The sequence below is a fragment of the Nelusetta ayraudi genome, unplaced genomic scaffold, assembly GCF_046127955.1.
Source record: "Nelusetta ayraudi isolate G7.1 ecotype Tasmania unplaced genomic scaffold, CSIRO-AGI_Nayr_v1 ptg000031l, whole genome shotgun sequence".
NCBI classification, from domain to species: Eukaryota; Metazoa; Chordata; class Actinopteri; order Tetraodontiformes; family Monacanthidae; genus Nelusetta; species Nelusetta ayraudi.
In genome coordinates, this window is record NW_027466081.1 from 3,712,501 (window position 1) to 3,734,651 (window position 22,151).

The 22,151-nt window shown below is 45.8% G+C and overlaps 3 protein-coding genes and 1 long non-coding RNA gene across 8 annotated transcripts in view; 3 read left to right on the top strand and 1 right to left on the bottom strand.

The window, feature by feature from the left end:
- The window catches only part of ift88 (intraflagellar transport 88 homolog), a 19,670-nt gene extending 19,290 nt beyond the window's left edge, over nt 1–380 (bottom strand). For all 4 annotated transcript variants that reach the window (XR_012927267.1, XM_076030912.1, XM_076030911.1 and 1 more), the window contains exon 1: nt 100–380. Coding sequence is in view for 3 of the 4 variants with exons in the window: in XM_076030912.1 (XP_075887027.1) it covers nt 100–180 (81 nt within the window). In the remaining variant the exon portion in view is untranslated. The remainder of the gene's footprint in view (nt 1–99) is intronic.
- Nucleotides 381–632: 252 nt separating this feature from the next.
- cryl1 (crystallin, lambda 1) lies at nt 633–19,128 on the top strand. The gene is made up of 9 exons (XM_076030915.1): nt 633–769; nt 3,024–3,131; nt 3,813–3,939; nt 5,411–5,572; nt 7,717–7,812; nt 8,250–8,348; nt 13,399–13,507; nt 17,243–17,349; nt 18,631–19,128. The coding sequence occupies exons 1-9, from the start codon at nt 744–746 to the stop codon at nt 18,733–18,735; spliced, it is 939 nt and encodes a 312-aa protein (XP_075887030.1). The 5' UTR covers nt 633–743; the 3' UTR covers nt 18,736–19,128.
- On the top strand, nt 6,903–7,606 carry LOC142891291 (uncharacterized). The gene is made up of 2 exons (XR_012927254.1): nt 6,903–7,401; nt 7,525–7,606. It is a non-coding gene; the product is annotated as an uncharacterized LOC142891291 (long non-coding RNA).
- An 858-nt stretch (nt 19,129–19,986) lies between the features above and the next one.
- LOC142891415 (gap junction beta-2 protein-like) lies at nt 19,987–22,024 on the top strand. 2 transcript variants are annotated; one of them, XM_076030918.1, is made up of 3 exons: nt 19,987–20,100; nt 20,605–20,806; nt 21,052–22,024. In XM_076030918.1, exon 3 carries the CDS (start codon nt 21,071–21,073, stop codon nt 21,857–21,859), a length of 789 nt encoding a protein of 262 aa, XP_075887033.1. In that variant the 5' UTR covers nt 19,987–20,100; nt 20,605–20,806; nt 21,052–21,070; the 3' UTR covers nt 21,860–22,024. The 2 variants fall into 2 exon arrangements, with proteins under 2 accessions (XP_075887033.1, XP_075887032.1); XM_076030917.1 differs by having other exon boundaries at nt 19,990–20,100; nt 20,605–20,781.
- Nucleotides 22,025–22,151: the final 127 nt, after the last annotated feature.

Genomic DNA, 22,151 nt, shown 5'->3' on the forward strand with positions numbered 1-22,151 from the left:
TGTTTTGTCCCCCTTTTTTTGGAACTACGCGTCACCCATCGCCATAGCAACTGATCTGGACGGCGACAACAGGTTTGAGCTAAAGAGCTCGTAGCTCACCTCGGAGTCGAACGTGGGGTTGTAGTCGTTGTACCCCGAATAAAGGTCGTCATCTTCCACGGCCAAATGCACATTTTCCATCTTTCTTCCCTTCGGCGAGATGGCTTGACAAACAAAAAGAAAACAAACAAACAAACAAAAAACACAAGCGACAATCTGTGGAGAAACAGGTAAAGAACGATTCTGCCTCTCCTTGTTCTTCTTCTGCGGGCTTCAGCAGACAACCAGCTTCTGTCTCAAAGCCTCGCTGTACCGCCACCTACAGGTTTTATTTTTATTTTATTTTTAGTTCCGTTATGCTCGCCAGTCAAACACATTCACACATACCATAAAAGAGGGCCGACGCCGCCTCCTTTAGGTTTAATATGGCCCCGTTAATGGCCTTAATTATTTAATAACGAATTTATTTTATTTAATTAATTTTGGAACTTTTAGCAGCAAATGCGTAAGGCAGCGACTGGGTTGGGCACTGCGGGTTTAGCTTCTTTGGTCCTTCCAAGTTACCGTAAAGCCCAACGTGACTCCAGAGGGGAGGGGCCTCAGAGTGAACAGGGAAAATCGCAGAGGTTAACAGGTAAACAGACGCAATTTGTCAGACACCGGTAATCGTAGGAAGCTCCACGACCAGCCAGGCTCCTCCAGAGATGACCACCATCACTATAATCGGCAGGTGAGGTTTTTCCCGTAGTGCGTGCACGGAGGTGTGCAGGTTTTGCAACAGTGAAAGCATGGCATATTTGCTATCAGACTTGTGAAAAGTATGCTTATATGTGTATCTTTGCGGTAACATCGGTTTTTAGACACTATTTACTTGCTGACATTGAAAAGAAATTGAAATTGATAAAACCCAGTCTATTTGTGTATCTGCTCCAACTATAGAATCGTTTTAACTTTTTTTTTGGTGTGACTACTAGAGGTGCCACCCGTCCCGTTTTTCCCCAGAATTGTTCTCTTTTTTTCACCACCTGTCCCGGGAAAAATAAAATCTCTTCCGAGACACAAAACCTCATTTGATTTCCGTCTGTGGTCTAGAAAGGGTTGGCAACCCCCCCGTTAAAAAATACGCGATTGTCCGTAATGAACTGATACGGGACGCACTTCACGTTGTTTTTTTTGTTTTTGTTTTTTATCAGAAATTCTTACATATTACACAACGATTCGTTCTTTCTGTCCCAGTGAAGAAGTGATACCACTGTGCGGTCATTTCCTAATTTTAGTGGCCAGGCGGGACAAACTGGTTCCAAACCAGTCAATGGTCCCTCGACGGAGAAGAACTCTCTGTTTACCGTAAAGCGGGTTACAGACACGCAACCGATGTTGATTCAAAAGACTAAGCAGCCACACACAGCAGTTTGTCACTTGATGACAGCAAGTTTATTCAGAGCCTCACCTCATACTAGTTTCCCTCTGGTAATGCTGACTTGTGAAACTTGTGTTGCCTCATTGCCCCTGTGTCCTCTTCTGATAATGATGACAGGACACTTTTTTGCCCATTTTACGGAATGTTAAAAGTCTTGTAATTCCTTGTCAGTCACCATGTTAACTGAGTCACTGAAGAAAACCTACCTGCTCGCTGGCTGATTTAACCACCGGGCAACACCACAAACAATCTTTGGCTTTAGTGCCAGTCTACAGGTTCTAAGCTGTAATGTGCAACTAGGCAGCATGAACTTAGATGATAATGTAATACCGACTTAAGTCGTACTCACTCTGGTGTGGGTGTAAAAACTCTGCAGCCACAAGGTACATAGTCCTCTTTCTTTTGCTGTCAGTTGCCGCGCTAAATGTCAGCATTTACATTAATTAATGTTTGCTTATGGCAGCGCAAATGTAATAACCCACGGCTGATTTCAACCATCCAAGGTTAGCAGTTCTAAACCAGGAAACTCTCAGGTTCCCCCGCTTCTAACACAGAGTTCAGGGCTCTTCTTGGTTTGTTTAACATCCATTAAACGCACACACACACACACACACGCACACGCACGCATGCACATACACGCACATTCGGAGAGAGAGAGAAAGAGAGAGAGAGCTATCGTTCTGCACTTTCAGCACAACTGTGCACTCGTAACATGACCTTGTATAAATACACACGACTCGTGACAAAGGAAAAGAAATAAATAAGATCAGAGATTTACTTTCAGTAAGTACTCACAAATAAACATAGCCTATAAAAACTACATCTCCACAGAGGTGTTGCCCAACGCCTTTGCTCACTACTGGCTATCACTAATCTATGACTGGGGAATGCTCTGATTATTGAGTGTAAGTTTTCATTTATTAGCATGTCATAACACTCATCAGCAACACGATGTGAGTGTTAGGAGTCAAAATGATGCCTTTAAATTTGAAAAACAATCATAAAAAGCATCAGATCTCACAGTGACACAGTCGGTAACCTGGCATGATTTCCTTGTTAATGATAAAATAAAACCTTTAGGTGCAAGTCATTCAACAGCCTTTCATTTTAGCAAGTTGTATTTAAATAATTAATTTTGCTTTTTAATCATGTATCTTTTTTTTTATTTTTAAAGGCACCGTGTTAACCATGTAAACAAGAACAAGGTGGTCTTAGACGCGTAGATGAACGTAGATGAACGTAGATTGTTAATGAGAGAACTTCATGGATGGTTGGCGCTCATTACAATGTGATGCCCTTTTTTGACATCACACAGGGGTGATTTTGAATTGTACTAATCCTGAGGAGCTCACTAGAGAGACAGATTACTGGCAGAGAACATCGACTGTGGCACTTGTTCATTTTCAAAGTAACGCATTTTTATTGAAATCTACCAGATCTCTGATTCTTTGCCGTCTTTAATCTGCTCAAAATGGATGTTCACAACAAATTATGAGATGGAACTTGATTAGTCAGACCAGATCAGTAATTGTGTGCGTGTGTGTGTGTGTGTGTGTGTTCCCAGCGGGCTCATCGGCCGCTCCTGGGCTCAGGTGTTCCTAAGTGGAGGCTACAATGTGAAGATCTACGACAACCAACCCGGACAGGCTTCCAGCGCCATCGCAGAGATCAAGTGAGCCTCCCGTCAAGCGCCACGTTCGCGCGTGCGATCACAGCACTTGCAATGCGCTCCCAGGTGCCTGAGGAGTTATGGAAATGTGTACCATGCAAATTCACCCTCGCTCCCGTTTACGGGCTCGACCCCATGCTGCCACGCATTGGGTCCTCTTTTCTGTCAAAAAGCAGTTGTTTTTTTTCCCCCCCGCCATGTATCACCTGCACGCTGCTGACTTTTAGTCTCATTCCGGGCACGCATGGACGCACACATGTGAAGAGTTAAACATTAGCGGTGGATGACAGAGGAGTTTTGTAAACTAAAGTTTGTCAGGGGAAATTAAATTTTTGCCGCATTAGCAGAGATTTCACAATCTGCCTGAGACGATACTGAGAGAACTGACGCAGTGTGTGGGACTGGGAATCAGGTGGAGGAACATCAGAGCCACAGTGCCTCCGTAATTCATGTTTTTATTGCATTATCCCGCTTAGCAACAAACTGCATGTTTCTTTCCTGCTGACGAAACCCATCAATTAAGTATCCGGCCTCACGGCAGCGCATCTTTATCTTGGCTTTAAAACGGGGTTGTCTGGGGGTCAACTGAGCTGTGCATACAGAACTAGGACCGTAGAACGTGAAATGTCTCTGGGAGGAAGTGGCGAGAAGAGTTCTGACTTCCTCTGGCCTGCTCTGCCCCAGGAAGCAGCTGAAGGAGCTGGAGGAAGCCGGAATGCTGAGAGGGCAACTGAGCTCCGCGCAGCAGCTCGCCCTGCTCAGCAGTCACGACGACCTGGCCGAGGCGCTGGAGGGAGCCTTCTTTGTCCAGGTGACGCGCCGCCGCTCCCCCGTTCCCCGGCACCTCTCTGTGATTTCTGTGACCTGATCCCACCAGTGACCGTTTGTCCTGCTTGCGCTCACTGTGCGCTGCCAAAGGTGCGGCTGTCGTTGAAACCGTTGCGTGTCATCTCAACCCCTCCTTTGTCGCGTCGAGATCGGGGACAAAGGGTAGTTTGTCGGGTCGAGGTCAAAATGGGTTTATGACATATGAAACAAAACACACGCAACATGTAATAAGGAGTTACATGTTGCTATGTGGGATACTGACACCTCCCTAAGTCTTTTGTCAATGAGCAGAAGATCCAGTTATCAGGTGCATCACACTCTGCCAGTTATTTCAGTCTGACATTCCTGACAACTGCTCCTTTTTGCGTGACTCATCCACCTCTATTCACAAGCACGCATGTATACGTACATGAAGGAGTGTGGTACACACAGTGTGTCTTGGAATGTGCACACTGAGTTTAATCCATCATCCACCATTTTATTACTCCTCTCTCTCCCTTTTTTTTTCTCTCTCTCTCTCTCTCTCTCTCTTCCGCCCCCTCTGGTTTCACTAACTTGGCCTTTATGGAACAAATCTGTCAGGCATTTAAAATACATTTTGAGCACCAGACAGGAAACGGGGTAAAAATAATATATAATATCATAATAAATAAAAGGTATTTTTTCTGGGCCACTCTGGACTCCACTGGACCAACCTCACATGATTAATTAAACATTCATCATTCATCTTCTATACCCGCTTATTCCTATTCAGGGTCACGGGGGTCTGCTAGAGCCTCTCCCAGCTGTCTTAGGGCGAAGGGCAGGGGTGTCACCCAAGTCGCCAGTTCATCGCAGGGCCACATAGAAACAAACAACCATTCACACACATGCACACCTACGGACAATTTAGAGTGTTCAATTGACCTCACATGCATGTTTTTGGAGTGTGGGAGGAAGGCGGAGAACCCGGAGAGAACCCACGCAGACACAGGGAGAACATGCAAACTCCACACAGAAAGGTCCCAGGCCCGGGCCCCGGAATCGAACCCACGACCTTCTTGCTGTGAGGCGGCAGCACTCACCACTGCGCCACCGTGTCGCCCATTAATTAAACATACAACCCATAATAAATATATTATAATAAAAAAGATTTTCTCAACATTTTCCTGTTGAACTTACGGCTAATTGCACATTAACGATACAACAATTATCAGCAATTGCAGCACAATCATGCAGTGTAAGGTGTAATAGAAGTGTTTTTGTTTAATCAATTTAATTTAAAAGTTATTTTTTTAACCATTTGGTATAATTTTCCGTCTTTCCCTCTTTTCACCCCTGAGTTGAATTGAGCGGTCTATTCAGCCCTCTGTTTGTACAAAATCTGACAAAAAAAAACTTTTTTTTTATCCAAACAGCAGCCACGCTACAGTTTTGTGCCAATTTGTTGTTTTCTTTTTCTTTTTCTTTTCCAGGAATGTGTCTTTGAGAACCTGGAAGTCAAGCAGAGCGTCTTCCAGGAAATCGAGAAGCTTGCGGGGACGGACGTGATTCTGAGCAGCTCCACCTCGTGCCTGGTGCCGAGCGCCGTCTTCTCGGGCCTGCAGAACAGGAGCCGGTGCCTCGTCTCTCACCCGGTGAGTGCGCCACCGGGTGGGGCGGTGAAGTCATGACAAACGACCCTCTCGTGTTGTCAAAGAAGTCTCGGCTATTTCAGTCTGTGGCCTGAAGTCTGATGCAGCGCCTGTCTGAGGCAGCTGTACTGGTAGAGAGATGGAGGAAGTAAACAAACACCCTGGATTGCTCCCGTTCGGCAGGTTTTTGCGGTCAGGTTTCGAACGGACAGGCCTTTGAATTTTGTGAGGTTGAGGCTGTTTTCATGAGATTATTCCCTTCTTCATAAAAAGGAATTATTGAGGGTATGAGAGTTCATAACTTGTGTCTGATTTGGAGGCGTTTAGAACATTGATGTTTTCTTTCAAATGCACAACAAGATATGCTGTATGTAATGGTAATGTGTGATAGAAGGGGAAGATGTCGGTTTAAGGAAGTGTCTTGAAATCCTAGCTAGTGCTCTCGATAGACTTGCCGCTGTGTAATCTAATTGAAAGTCCACATAGATGAAAGAAAAGTTTTTTAAAGAACAAAACTATTACACCCGTTAATCCCTAAAATCTGTCAGACGTGTTCATATCCGGACATCATGGCTTTGAAAGAGGAAAAGTGTGTTTGCAGGATAAACCAAGTCAGCTTTCAGTCAATATTTGACACCATTCAAAGACAGGTCGATAAGTCACTGAGCAGAAAAAATAAATAAATACCAGCAGTAGTAGTAGCAGTAGTAGGACCACCAGGGGGCGCTGAGAGAAAACATTTGCAGCGACAGGCGTGTTTGGAAGGCAGCCAGTGGCTCTCAGCCTGGAGGAGACGCTTTATTCCCCGTGACGTCTCGGCCAGTGATGCATGTGTAATATAAGTTTAATCTTTAAGGTGTCCGTCCATGCTGTTCTGCTCAGTTTGTTAGATTCAGAGGAAGGAAAGACAGGAAAAGCTTGAAAATACTCCCAGTTTCAGCGAGCAAACTTCAGAACAGCACTGCTCTAGTCATTGAAAAAAAAAACAACAACAACAACAACAACAAAAAAAACAAAGTTACATAATGAACTAATTGACAATTCAGGATGACATGAATTTTTTGTGCTGTCATTTTATCAAATTTCTGCAACGTTGCACCCGAACACGAAGCGCACGTGCCTGTAGTTCAAGTGACAAGTTCCATTAACTCTCACACAGCGCCAGTGTCAAAAGACATTTATCGCCAATACAAAGGTGCGCGATGAATAAAGTCTTTTTCTTCATGTTTATCGCCTTCTACTCACCGGGACCACTGTTCATTTTGTTCCGTTGGTAATGCGAGTGCGGACTGGAGTGGCAGTAAAGAGAACCAGCGGTGCAATCGCATGAGGCTGAACGCTGCAGCTGATTGGTGGAGACTCCCAGAGCTCAGCGCGTGGCTTCCAACTATTCGCGCACACGTGCGTTGATATGGAATTGTGCCATAGATGCAACGGAAGGCGTAACGACATGCCCGGCAGCGACAAGGCCTGAATCCAACAGTGGGCAGGAAGTGGGAAGCAGTGCAACCAGCTTGAGCACATTGCTATTGATTGTTATGGTCATTGTGCTGGTTACACATCTCAATATGGAATAATGCCAGTGCATCTAGCAAAGGTGTGAAGCGTGCAGTGCGTAGTGTTCTGGAATTTACATGTATTGAGTTTCACCATGGGCGACACGGCGGCGCAGTGGTTAGCGCTGCCGCCTCACAGCAAGAAGGTCGTGGGTTCGATTCCGGGGCCTGGGCCTGGGACCTTTCTGTGTGGAGTTTGCATGTTCTCCCCGTGTCTGCGTGGGTTCTCTCCGGGTTCTCCGGCTTCCTCCCACACTCCAAAAACATGCATGTGAGGTCAATTGAACACTCTAAATTGTCCGTAGGTGTGCATGTGAGTGCGAATGGTTGTCTGTGTCTATGTGGCCCTGCGATGAACTGCCGACTTGTCCAGGGTGTCACCCTGCCCTTCGCCCTAAGACAGCTGGGATAGGCTCCAGCAGACCCCCGTGACCCTGAATAGGAATAAGCGGGTATAGAAGATGAATGAATGAATGAATGAGTTTCACCATTTGGAGGTTCGCTGCTTTTCACAAACATACATAAAATAAAGTGACTGAAACTGTAGTCTTGCATGAAAAACTCTTGCCCCCCCCCCCCCTTGCCTTACAGGTGAACCCCCCCTACTATGTCAAACTGGTGGAGCTGGTACCTCACCCAGAGACTGCCGCCGCTGTGGTGGAAACCACTCATCAACTCATGACCAAGGTACGAATAAAAACATGAAAAAAGTAGATCGTATCTCGGAGTGTGAAAGTGAAATCAAAATGACGCAATGCAAACTGTTTACGTTAGTAATGCACGCTGTTTACGTTTGCAATGCACGCTGGGATTGGTTGCATTAAAATCTGGTTTTAGTTGTCCAATTTGTCAATTTAATCCCAAATCCGGTTTAACCTCAGGAATGTAAATGTCAGTTATACGACAAAGAAGGACGTCTCGTTGAAAGATAATTTCTCACTCAATAGACTCTTTCAAGGAAATTAAAAAAAATCCGGCTTCCCAGAAGGAAGCAAAGCAGCTCAAATCCCCCGTGCACGATACTTGGCATTTTGTCTTCATTATTTACGAGGGGAAAAGATACGCAGTCACAATAGTCGCTATCAGGAACTGTTTGCACGCGTGATTGCTCTCTCTCACTGCAGGTTGGCCAGGTGCCCGTCCGTCTGAAGAGAGAGATCGACGGCTTCGCCCTGAACAGGGTGCAGATGGCCATCATCGCCGAGTCCTGGAGGCTGGTCGAGGTCAGCGCCGCCTGCAGCTCCTGCGATAAAACTGTCTGCCCGTGCAGACTCAGGGGGCTGGATACACAGTCGCAGTGTAGATAACATGGAGAGTCAAACATTTAAAAAAAAAAACACAAGGTTAATGTGTGGACATAGAAATCAAAAAAGGGGATTTTAAGCAAGTTCATGCAGTGTGAAAAAAGTCAGGACATTTTAGTGACCAATAGTGACAATGATATACTGATTTATTATTCATTTATTGTCATTAATTATTATTAACATTTTTTTGGACCCCTTAAAAAGTTTCCTTTAAGGCTTTCAGAGGGTCTGACTGAATTTATATGACCATAGACTTTTAAAACACAACATTTTGACATGGAGCGAAAACAAAGGAGGCTCGGAACTCGTAAAAAAACCCAAACACTGTCCACTAGTGTCCTGACCGGGATAAACCTTGAACGGCACCACAAAGAGAAGACGGCCTGACGCAGACAAAGGGAGACATGGGCTATTTTATACAAATGCAGGTGGAAAGGTGGGAAAACGAGGACAGGAAGTAAAACAGGAAGTGACAAGACAACAGCTCAGAACCGTCAGAGCTCCGACTGCCTGAGTCCAGCACATGTCGCAGTCTATTGACAGCCTGCCTGAGCAGCTCTGTAGGATCTACTTTACCGAGGGGTCCGGCAACAGTCTGCGCCTTTTAATAATGTCACTAAAGTCCAAAAATGTCCTTTTTGTTGTCTGCACTTAAAATGTGTGGTAAAACGCATAGGAGAAATCTGTTTGTGATGTCGCAAAGGGCACCGATACCTCACCGACGCAGCTCCCAGGTTAGAGACCACACCCGCAGCCGGGCGTTGGCCCCGCCCCCTGAGACTATCAGGTCTTTGTCCCCGTCGTGCAAGACTTCTGGAGTCTCGGGTGGAAACAAAACATCCGTGATTTTGAAAGAACTCGCAGACACAACGGTGAGCTTAAAGCATCGGACCTGAGCGTCAGCAGACGGAAAGCTCCTCCAGATCCCCTCATCCCGAGGCCACACCCACTTATCAGGTGTAGCCGCCTGCTCCATTGACCTAAAGCAGCAGAGAAGCAAAAGAAAGCAGACGGTCCCACCAACTGTAATCCCAAACACACCCAGAGATGCAATGAGATAATGGGTTCGTATGAACACCCCGACGCCAAATGTTGGTGTAATGGATTCACGCTAACATTTGTATCGAGGATTAGATGGCGCCGTTGTTCCTTCTCTTGACAATTAGCTGCCGTGATGTGTCAAACTGGAAAAAAACGCAGCTCTGAATTAAAAAAAAATGTAAAAGATACAGAAATATAGAAAAAGACACTACACACTACATGTGGTGATTTTAATGCTGTTCTATTGTTGATTTTAATGAGGAAACTTGACAGCAGGAAAAGGTTGTGCTCACATTCCCAGGCCTCCACTTCCTGCTCGTCACTATGACAACAAGAGCCTCTTCGGCTTCACTTTCGGCATCCATTCCGAGATGTCACAAGCGTGGTCACGACCTGTTTGACGATTTTCAAGTCACATCTTTTGCACGTCTGCTCCACCGGTGTATGAAGTCACCATGATAACCATCATTCAATCTACCGTTTCCGCTTTCTCTTGCCTGATACACACGAAAACAGATTTGCGATAAATCCAGATTTACAAAGCACACATAATCTATGTCAGTCATCAATGATAAAAAAAAACAAAAAAACAAAAAATTTACTTCAATTCCAGTTTCAAGAAATGAAACTTGCCTTTCACTTTACGGGGCCAATTTGTTCTGTATGCATTTCCTCCATCGTTTCCTCCTCATTGGACGATTGCTCAATCCAAACAAAAGACGCTCAGTCTCAGCAGGGTTGAGCCGCTGCTAGTCACGTGTTGGCTAGCCAGCTTCAAATCCTCCCTTTGAATTGTTCTACAATAAACACTTCACAGATTAAGACTCTGGGCTTGTGACCGACTCAGTGGAGAAAAGGTCTCCTCGGATTTGTTGTTTGTTCTGAGTGAAACCATTCGCTTCGCTGATGAGCCGAGTGGGCCTGTCCACAAGCCACGAGTCCTTGTCTGCTCAGCCCGTAACTTAGAGCGGCACGGCAGGCTAACGTCTCACTGGCTTTGGAGAATGTTTCTCTCCCTCCTCTGCTTATTCTCTGGGCCACAGAGCACTACAATATGTCGCGGTAGCTACTGGATCTAAATAGAATGAAATCTTTTAGGATAAAAGTAGAAAAAAAAAATCAGCTCTGTTTTATTTACTAAATTGATCGCAAGTCATGGTACACGTGTTAGCTCGCACTGAATCCCACAAGCTAGCATTCCTTCTTGTGCAAATCTTCACTACATCACTATCAAAGTGTGCGGTGGGGAAACAAGAAGCTGGTTATATTCAATTTGGCTCCACGTTAATTTGGCCGTGATTTCCAACCAAACACCGAGAAACCCTGCTGCGATTGGCCACTCACGACGTCGCGCGGCGCCGCCAAAGCGCCGACTCGTGCGTACACGACATTCCTTATGGTGCGCGGGAAGAAATAACCTGCAGGGCCACCCTTCGGTCCCAGCCGACAAAACTGCCACTGCGACGTGAAGTTTTTAATTCGCGGCGGTGGCCGGAGCTCCCCTTCAAGCGTCGGCCCAGAGCGGCTCACGAACAGGCGCTAATGAAATCAAAAGCCAAGGGATGGCAGGATGATAAAACTGGAAGTGAAAACTAAAGCACAAAAAAAGTTTGCCGCGGACTATCAGACAAACCCAGCAACCATTCTGCTTCTCGAAGCCTCGACGTTGCCCCAACAATTATAGATACAAAATTTAATATCGTTCAGTTTTGTTTTTTTTTTATTTCACTCATTGACTTAAAAACTTCACATAAAACTACAAACAAATGTTAGACTTCATTTGTAAATGTTACCGAACGTTTAGAAAAATTATAATAATAATGAAAAAGGTGAATCGCTGATGTTGAATTGAGAGTTTATATCTGTTCTAATCCTGGCTTCAAGGCAGAACTCTGGCTTTAAACTCAGAACAACCTCAGCCAGCCGGCTGGCAACACGACACTCCCCAGTTAAATGGAAAAAAAAAAGCAGAGAAGAAGAAACCAGGGGCGCTTGTTCAACACAACACAGACATTTCTGCTCAATCTTTTTGCATTAGTTGGCTAAAAAAAATGTTTTTGATTGAAACTTTTCACACTGGCGCATTGTGTGAGTTTCCAACCGAAACATAAAAATAACATAAAATTTTTTTTTAAGACGGAACAGTGTCAAGGATCGATGATTGACTCACAATGCACCTTTATTATTTATCTGTTCCACTCGGTGACAATGTCTCAGTCACCATCTCAGAAAACAAACCCCCGTGACCTCTTGCACGTTCACCAAGTCAACAGCACACCAACTCACAATACAGTGACGCACGCCGTAATTATTATTACACAACTTGTAATTTATGAAAGTTGACCGAGGAGAGCGACGCAACTGGTGTCACGCACCCGAGGCGCACACCTGAGGCACGCCTTGGCAAATTGTGCCGCCCACAGACAGATTTAGAACTGGGCTGAAGCGACTGGAGAGGGTTGTGATGTCGTGGAAATCCCAGTAGATCAGCACCAATACGGCTGTGGATATATAAAAGTAAATGGTATCCAGTAGATGCTGTCCATGAATGTGCTGGTCCGTTTTTGGGAGGGCAAGAGTCCACACGTGACCACATGACCCGCCGCGAAATCAAGTCCTAGGTCCTGATCTTTCCGTCATACGGCCTTGCAGCCGACTACAGGCAATTATTGTGCCCAGCCGTCCCGAGCAGATCGAACCGCCGCAGCCCGACCGCAGGTTGCGTCGTCTCTTTGTGCTCCCAGCCTTGCGTAACGCCGACCCTTCCTCGCCTCACTAAAGCAAACAGAAAACAGGCCCTGGGTCGGGTCCAGCGCCGGGAAACGGAGCGGCTGAGAAAGTAGCAGCGATTATTGTTGCGGTCGCGGGACCGCCGCCCCCGTCCCCGTAATGCTTTGCTCGGGTAACGGGCCTCCCGCCGGACAAAGGCGACCCTGTCCCACCTCCACCAGGTCGCACTGTATCGAGTTTTGATTTCCCCGCCCGTTGGCCGGCGGCGACCTTTGTCTTTTTACATCCTTTCTCTGCTCTTCTCGGCCGTCCACAAAATCCCAAAGCCCTGATTGAAAAGACTTGAAAAGACGGTGAATCGCAATGGAATGATGACCTTTGCTGCACCTTCAGCCAAATGGGAACCTGCCTTTTTTTTTTTTTTTTTTTAAATCTCAAACTTCAGAGTTAAAGGTGCTGTAATCTCCATCACCATCATTGTTTTAACGTCATTCCGGCCCAGGAGACAGTAAAATCCCTCCTTTATGTCCCGCCGCCATCCGCGTTTCAGAAAGTCAACGCTTAAGACACGGGTGTCAAACCCTGGCCCGCGGGCCAAAGTTGGCCGCAGTGTAATTCTATTTGGCCCACAAGGCAATGTTAAACGACTGCTAGAGCTGGTCCGCTGCTATTGTACAGCACATGTACTGCTAATACTACAAACCCCAGAATGCTCATAAGTAATGTTTCCTTTATGCACTTTTTCTTGCAAATCCAAGGCTGGATTGAATGGTTGCACGTTCATTGAAGGATGTTATTATTAGTTGATTGGTTTAATTATTGCTATTTTGTTTGAAAAAATATTATTAGCCCATGGAAAAAAGTTACTGCTGAAATTTAAATCAGAAAGCTGCAAATAAAAAATAGGCATACAATTTTTATTTACATTTTTATTCATTTCCATGTTTTTTAATTTGAAATTCAATTTTGCATGTGTGCAATATCCAGTTAATTAGTGTATCTTATTAAGCTTTGCTTGTTCCATATTCAGTGTTGAAGCAAAACTTGTTCTGGTCCATATGAAAAGCTTCACTGTTCTATCTGGAGGAAGGTTTTTTTTTTTTTTTCAATGAATAGCAAAATTTATCCAAATTTCCTCCTAACTCCCACCTCTCCCTCCTGTCTCACCACCACCACCCCCCCACACCCCCACCCCCAGGATGGCGTTATCTCCGTCAAGGACATCGACCTGGTGATGTCAGAGGGGCTCGGAATGCGCTACGCCTTCATAGGCCCCATGGAAACCATGCACCTCAACGCGCCCGACGGTAAAGTTTGCTCTCTTTCTCTCTCTGTCGCTCTCGCTGCGTGTTTTTTAAAGATGAGGTCACGGTCCAGCGAGCCGCCACATCACCCGCCCCCTCCCGCATCGACGCCTTTTTGAGCGTCTTTTTCTCGAGACGAGCAGACGAGTGTCGCATGCATGTGACGCCCGAGAGCCGGAGTGAAACTTCGGGGAGACGAAGAATATCAAAGGGGAGTGCGAAAGCCGCAGCCAAACCCCTGGCATGCTGCGTGTGTGTGTGCACGCACACACGCACGCACGCGCACACACACACACACACACACACACACACACACACACTGGCACGCCTGCGCGCACGCACACAGTGGATCCTGGCCGAACAAAGCAGCCTTTTGATGGGTGGCCATGAATGCAGCCTCTCACACCAGTAACCCAAAACTGGCAGATTTCGCAAACGCAGCCTTCAAAACCAGGTGATACGGATACGCCGAGGCTCTCCGCTGTCTTTTCTCTCTCTCTCTCTCTCTCCCTCCCCAGGAAACTGTGTTGCAAATCAGGATTTTACCAAATAAAACATAGCCGACTTATTGTTGTCGGTATTTCGAGGAGAACAAGACGTGGAACTAAATCGCGCTAGTCATTGACCTAAAAACAACAACAAAGCAAAACAATAAAAAGGGTTAATGGTCCAATGTGTCATATTTGGCTTGATTTGGGATTTTTATATTGGTAAAAACTCAATATGCTGCCCATAAATACATTCAGAAAAGATTATACCATTAGAACAGTTCTCATTTATATATATACATATACATTTATATATTATATTTAAGAACAATATAGCGTGTTTCATAAGTAGCTCAATTTCATAACTGCTCACGTCCTCAAGTAAACCAACGAAGAAGAAGGTGGGCGAGGTATCCGAGTTTGGGTGCGCAGGCCACCGTAGTTTACTGGCAAGCTCAGGAAGGGGAGAGAGTGAAAGACGCTGCAGTCTAAAATGTAACCACTTGATGTCGCTGAAATATCCAAATATTACACAGTTTAGGTGTTCTTCTTCTTCTTCTTCTTCTTCTTCTTCTTCAGTTAACCTTTAAACTCGGTTCAAACTGAAGGCCTTCTTTCTGTGTTTTTATTATCGTGACCTGAAATCGTGGTATTCCAGCGCACGCAGCCTCTCCACTCCACCCGAATGATTTTGTGTTATTTTCTTGTTGTTTTTTTTTTCTCTCTCTAAACCAACCGAAGTCCTGAAGTAGCCTCCGAGATGTTTGTTCTGCAAACTCGCTCCTCCGCCAGCTGAAACGCAGCGCCGCCCCCGTGGCCCCGTGTTTGTTCTGCGCCCTCGGAGGGGGCCTGGCTGGTGTTGAACGTGGCCGGGTCTTAGTAAAACTAAACTCTTAAGCATGATTGAAGCCCTGACGAAAAGCGTTGAAGCCGCCGTTAGCGCGGAGATGGGAAAAATGTAGCGCCATCGGGTGGTGTGCTCTTTTTTTTAAAAAAAAAAAGCAAAGTTGCAGAGCAGGGAAGTGTTTTCAAGTGTGAGTCGCACATTATAAATCTGGTTGCTTTGAACTTTTGAATTGAATAAATTTGTCTTTTTAAGTTGCCTCTGCACCAAACTGAGGAATGTTTGATGCTTTTTCGATGAACATCGTTAAGAATCACTATTAAATCTCATATTATGTATTTTTTTGGTACAGTCTACCACAACCACTGTGCTCCTTTCAGCAGATCTCTGATTGTTTATCCCTGTTGAAAAAGAAACTGTTTTTCACAGGATTGTTTATTGCTGGTGGAACTAGTGAAGAATGAGGAAGACACACTTGCTGCTTATCCAGATGAAGTTGACACTTTGCTGAACCCTGAAACTTTTAAGTCACATGCACAGTCTGCAGTCTGCTGTATAAATTCCCATTCAGTCCAATGAAACAGTTAAACTAGTTTTTAGTATTTAGCAACAACACAAAATGCTTTTGACAGCCTCAAACTGAGGAAACGTTCAAATGACCTTCAACCGTTCACCAGCTTCATAAACTTTTTTTTATTTTTTTTATAGGCGTTTTGGATTTCATGCCTAACGTGCAAAGAAAAAATGTTTGAGCGGAAGAGGTAGTTAAGTTTGATCCGTCGTGTTGCTGTCGTCTTTATTTACTCCCGACTTACACACACTCCTACCTACTACCGTCGCTAAGGCCAAACCGTAAATCCTTCCCCAGATTAATTAATAAGGGCGCACTAGATTCAGAGTATTAGATTTATCTCCAACACATTCAACACCTTCTGTTCGCAGGGAGGTTTCAACATCTGAGCGGACCAGCGCCGCGATCTTGTTGCTCCGCGCCTGCGAGAGTGAATCACTGCAGGCTCATTATTAGGCTGCTTTTGAATGAAGAACCAGACCCATTTCCTGATCTGTTCACCCGTCATTGATTCCGGTAGAGCAGCTTCACAGGACAAATCCTTCAAAAACTCTCTAACTCTCCCATAAACACCGCACTTAGCCCTCTGTTTACAGGCTTCTGCTACACACTGATGCTTTGTTGGACTTTCCACGTGCGTGGTAGGAGACAAAAACAAGGCGGCTCCAATGCCTGGTGCTGTCGCCGCACTGGCATCAGTTACCTAGCGGTGCCCATTGTGACATCGCAAAGGGTGATTTCTAGAGCGACGTCAATGAATCGGATGATAGCCGTCAAGCACTTTGAATTCATCGTACAGTTTTCCATGATGACGTCACCTGTTGGGGGTGAAAGCTGAGATGAAGGCCCAGCTGTAGTGCTCACGGTTCGCCACTGGTGTGCGTAACTCAACCTGTTCGTCAGCGGCTGTCAGGCCTCGGTGATCCCCGGCATCGGGGCCGAGGAATTTGCCGGCAAGCACAACTTCAAACGAGTCGTTAAGAAGCTGCGTCGCTGATCGACTCTTCATCAGTGACAGACTCGTTTCGCTGCTCACGAGAAATCCCACCCACTTTGAACGCGAGTAGCGTCGCAAGACATACTTTCGTATTTTCAACCGTCTAAACTCAATTAGTGAAAAATCTCAACACCTCGGCAGCGTCAGGGAGAGCCGGAGCCGCGAAAGCAGAAAAGAAGAAACCAGGGGCGCTTGTTCAACACAACACAGACATTTCTGCTCGATCTTTTTGCATTAGTTGGCTAAAAAAAAATGTTTTTGATTGAAACTTTTCACACTGGCGCTAGTGTGAGTTTCCAACCGAAACATAAAAATAACATTAAAAAAAGTTTTAAGACGGAACAGTGTCAAGGTTCCTTGTATGCTCCTGGCCTACAAGGCGTTCTGGAGTTACGCCAGCTCATGTAGAAGAGAGGAGACGGAGTAGCAGCTACATAGTAGCTAGCTGATCGTAAATGCAGTCAAGTAATACTTACAATAATACTTACTTAATAATACTTTCGAGTCATTAACAATACTGTGATTTTCAGATTTGGAACTTTGTTTTACTTAACATTACTTGCAATTGTTTGTATTTACTAACAAATACTAACAATTGTGTTTACTAAAAGAAGACACAATTAATTCATTCAATCATTAACATTATTTGCATTAGAGAAGGTCTCAATGGAGACAATGTTGACTCTACTCTGTAAATGACTTTACAAAGAAGTTTTTGCCAGGATTTACACAATTTTATTGCAGTGCGCAAGATTTGTTCCGTTCTGAAAAACGTCTTATTTTCTAAAGACCTGAAAATAAACAATCTCCTCTGTAATAAACCCGTCCCTCCCCGCAGGTCTAGAAGACTACATGAAGCGCTACGGCGAGGGCATAAAGAGGGTCCTCACGTCCTTCGGGCCCATCCCAGATTTTGTCGGCGATGGATCCAAGGAAATTGTCAACGTGAGTATGATAGCGGAGGAACAGACACATTTAATAACTGGCAAATGAATGGGGATGCAAACAGTTTTCTGATTGGTTTAGACAGTTTAGATTTAAGTTTATGGCAGTTCTTGCAGAACTTCTTCACACCTTAGACTTTTGTTCTGCGCACGTTGTTGAATAATCCCCAACTGTGCTTTTGTTTTCTATTACTAGCAAATGGAGCATGTTTTTATGCTCTATTTCTATTTGTTTTAAATTCAAGAAAAAAGTAAAGTTTTGGGCGCTTTTTTGGTTGCTAAATGTGCAACAAGTCCTCCTCACGCTCACCTCGCGACTGACGGAGCCACTATTGGCCCTCGCTCCAACGCTGCCAGAGGCTTTTAAAATGCCGCGGGAGGCTGTAATCTGGAGGAGAAACCCAGAGGCAGCGCTAGAACCTGTCCAGGTTGGACCCCCGTTGTGCAGGTTTCCCGCTAAACCGGTAGCATCTTCCGAATGACTGACTGGGACACATTCCTGAGACTGTGATCAACCCTCGGGTGTGACATGCAACCGGGTGCATTCTCACACCATTATTAAGCATTGTGTTTACCGCAGCGAGGCGATCGTCGTCGTTAATTTGCTCCGACAAAATCAAGGCGGGCTGGAAACCCACAAGCGGAGGGCAGACGACAGTGAATGCCAACAGTGTTCAACAAATCAACACTGGCTGGTATCAGTCAACCGCTAACATTTAATCAATTCATGAATGTGACATTGTTTTAACTTTCTCTGCATGTGCTTCTCAGTCTGTCCACATCCTGTTTTTCCTTCAGCATAAATACACACACACATATATGTCTATGTATATAAACATATCTATATATATGCACATATTTATATACATACATAAATACATAGACTTTCCCTTAATAACATGTCATTTGCGACCATCTCATGTCCCTGCAACACTACAATATTACAAAATTGAGGAAGCTGCTGAATTACTAATAGTTCTTATCTTTTTTGTAAACTTTATTTCAGATACAGACCAAACAATTTACAAAAATAAATAAAATAATAATAAAAAAAAGCTTCTTTAAATCCGAAATGGAATAGCGGAAGGCAGAGCTTATCTCGTCCTATCCCAATATTAACATGTATCACAATTGCAAATTACAAAAAAGAAAAACAAAACATTTCAGAAATTCATAACATTTTTGTACATCTTTTTAAATTGGTCTACATTTATAGCCCCCAACAGTCGCACCAAAACTTTAGCATTCACAGCCTCTCTCGTCTCTCCCCCCGCCCCTGCAGGAGATGTGCGAACTGATCCCCAGCGACCAGCAGCATCTGGCAGCCAGAAGAGTGAGGAGGGACCAGCTCCTCATGGGTCTGGCCAAACTCAAGGAGGACCACTGAGACCATCGTCAAATGTTCAAAGACAAGCTCAGGGGATCACTGCGCACAAACGGCTGGATGAAGATTTTACAATTGTATCAGGGTTTATTTGCGCCTTTTTAAATAAATTGAATTGCTGTAATTGTTGGCTGTGCCCCTTTTCAATAGAACCTGGTTTGTTTCCACTGTTTGCTGCGTGACACTCACCTCCATCTATCAATTTTGTATGTTTAAGATTTATTTTTTGGAGAATATAAATCATAAACATACCTGAAAGCGATAATATAGGTGCTGGGTGTCATGGCACTGTGTCACAAAATGCTGCAGGCCGTATTTTTATGATCTTTTGTGATGTGTATAATATGTAAAATATTTGCTCAACACATCTAAAATAAAATGGAAGGATACAATCGAGATGTGGACAATGCCTGTTCTGTGGTGCGTGCAGGTTGTGGAGTGTTTGCAGCAGACTTCCGAGAAAGAAGAAGTGACGGTCATGAGGGCCTCTTTGACTTGCTTGGCAGTTTTGTTCCGCTTCCATTCTAGATTTCACAGTTCTGCCGGAACAGAGTGACCATCACGTGAGATACGGCGACCATTCGCGGCCTGCGTTCTCTCCTGCCGGCGTGGAATAATGAATAGTGAGTTCAGCTGAGGCAAGAAAAGCGTGTTGGTGAGTCACCTGAAGCGCTTCTGAAAGAGCTCTGAAATTGGACCAAAAGGTTTGTGTAGAATCTACTTTTGGATTTGTGACGCGTCAGTGCTGCATTCCAACACCGTTCAGCCCGCCTGCGTTGACTGGGCTCGGGTGTGACTCAGCAAGATATTTAGTTTAGTCATGTTTGTTTTCGAATATGTCAAGAAAGTTATGAGGCAATCGTGGAATTTAAGGTCATAGAGAAAGACACAAAATAAATAAGAGTAACATAGCAAAGAGCAGCAAAAAACATAACAGAAGGAATCTAAATATATCTTTTACAATGACTTAATGAAATAACAGGTTGACATGTCAATAGTCAAAATGGGGGGACGGGGGGGGGATTCAGGGTACCAAATAACAATTTCTGTTCTTCAATATTCATCCAAGAGTTCATCAGAGCTTTGCAAAGTTTATTATTAAAACAAACAAACAAACAAAAAATCCAGGGAAAAAAAAAATATATGCAGCCCTGTGTTTACAGAACACAACCACAACTATGTCTTGAAGGTGAGAGCAACGAGGCGATCTCAGGGGGCGGAGCCAACCTCTGGCTGGGGGCGATGTCACTAACCTGGGAGATGAGTCAGTGACACAGCGACCCATTGGTCTGCGCTTTTTTTTACACACACGCACACTGAAAATTGGAGCAAGCAAAAGAAGCACAGGGTGGACTTTTCTCATTCCTGGTGAGTTCACCGCCAGGCTGGGGACGGACGGTTTCTCTGCCGCGTTCTGTCTTTGATTTGTGTTGACTGCAGCTGCATGCATTTGCCAAACACGGGTAAAGTGAAATTTGCAGAATTTCCGGGACCTTTGACAACCAAGTCCGAACATTATTCTGCTGATCAGGAAGAGGGGCAGTGAGTTACCAACTGCCTCAGCACTGATCTACTTGACGCATGACTCCATGCGAATGCCGCGTCCTCCATCACTAACCAAACAACTGGGACTAAGTCGTGCGTCGACGGTCAACAAAGGGTGTCACTGTGCTTCTCCCACGAATTGACACCGTTCGGCTTAAGTGGGAATCGTCTCCCTCGCAGATTCCAAACCACTTCTCATGCCGCAAGAATGTTTAAGGCCCTGCTCGGCTTGACTGACAGCTACTTGGAGTCGCTCCTGCCCCCCCCGCCTTCACATGCACGGCGGCCGACTCCGCCCCGAGACTGACGCCTCCCCTCTTTCAACAGGAAGGAAGAGCGATGAAAACCCTCAGGGCAACAGGTGCATTTAACAAACAGCTCCAGTGCAGGAGAGATTCAACTTCCTCCTGGGACTGATACACTTTTTTGATTCTTTTTTTGTTTTTTCTTTTCTTTTCTCCCCATGGATAAGCACTGAAACATTTCTGAGCCAAATTGACGCAGGTAAGACCTTCACACAGCTGGCTGGGTATGTGTATTTTTTTAATCGCTGACTTGTTACTGTAGGTAAATAAATGACGGCGATTCAAGGCTTTCGGTCATCAGCGTGAATGGCGACGTTGTTTCATTCCACTTAGTCACACTTAATCCCTCCTGCCACTCGCACTTTTATCAAGTCATGAGAAATCGTACACGCAAGACTGTGTCTCAGGGCTTTGGCCTCGTGCCTGCTGCAAATCATGAGTCAGCAGCCTCTTCCTCCTCCTCCTCCAGGTGCTCGGAACCTTCCACCATGAGTTGGGCCGCGCTCTACAGCCAGCTGGGCGGCGTCAACAGGCACTCCACCAGCCTGGGGAAGATCTGGCTCTCCGTCCTCTTCATCTTCCGCATCACCATCCTGGTGCTGGCCGCCGAGCGGGTCTGGGGCGACGAGCAGTCGGGCTTCCGCTGCAACACCGAGCAGCCCGGCTGCAAGAACGTCTGCTACGACCACTTCTTCCCCGTGTCGCACATCCGCCTGTGGTGCCTGCAGCTCATCTTCGTGTCCACGCCGGCGCTGCTGGTGGCCATGCACGTGGCCTACCGCAAGCGTGGCGACAAGAGGAGCGTGATGGCCTCCAACGACACGGAGAAGGCCAAAGAGACGGACCTGCAGACGCTGAAGAAGAAGCGGCTGTCCATCACGGGCCCCCTGTGGTGGACCTACACGTGCAGCCTGTTCTTCAGGCTCATCTTCGAGGGCGGCTTCATGTACGCGCTCTACTTCATGTACGACGGCTTCCAGATGCCCCGGCTGGTCAAGTGCGAGCAGTGGCCCTGTCCCAACAAGGTGGACTGCTTCATCTCCCGGCCCACGGAGAAGACCGTCTTCACCGTCTTCATGGTGTCCTCCTCGGCCATCTGCATGGTGCTCAACGTGGCCGAGCTGTGCTACCTGATCGCCAAGGCGCTCATCCGCGCCTCGTCGCGCTCCAGAGCTCGGAGGCAGAGGCTCCGCGGCGGCAACAGCCGGTCCGGGGACGCCGCGCTTCTGGGGAGCAAGGAGAGCGAGGCGATGAGGTCGTCCTCCACGGACCCGTGACGGCGGAGGGGGGTGTGGTTGGTTGATGGGCAAAGGAAGAACGACAGCCAGCAGTTGAAGTTGCCCGATTTTGTGAAATGTACTGTTGCATTAATTTAAAAGCTCCGCGTCCAAAATGTGTTTGATCACTATTTTCTAGCAATAAACTGTCAGTGAACCCTGCAAGGGAGTCAATCTCTTGTTTGTTTTCTGTTGCACTGATATCTCACAGATGTCTCTCCAAGGTTGGCGATAACACCTCCAGCCACTTCTGACCTAAAAGATTAAAAGGAGGAGCACCCTGATCAGACAA

Bases quoted from the DNA above. Each gene is read 5' to 3' on its own strand.
- cryl1 (XM_076030915.1), top strand. From the start codon at position 744: ATGACCACCATCACTATAATCGGCAG. The intron at 7,813-8,249 runs GTACGAATAAAA...CTCTCACTGCAG, and splicing joins CTCATCAACTCATGACCAAG to GTTGGCCAGGTGCCCGTCCG. The intron at 13,508-17,242 runs GTAAAGTTTGCT...CCCTCCCCGCAG, and splicing joins GCACCTCAACGCGCCCGACG to GTCTAGAAGACTACATGAAG.
- LOC142891415 (XM_076030918.1), top strand. From the start codon at position 21,071: ATGAGTTGGGCCGCGCTCTACAGCCAGCTGGGCGGCGTCAACAGGCAC.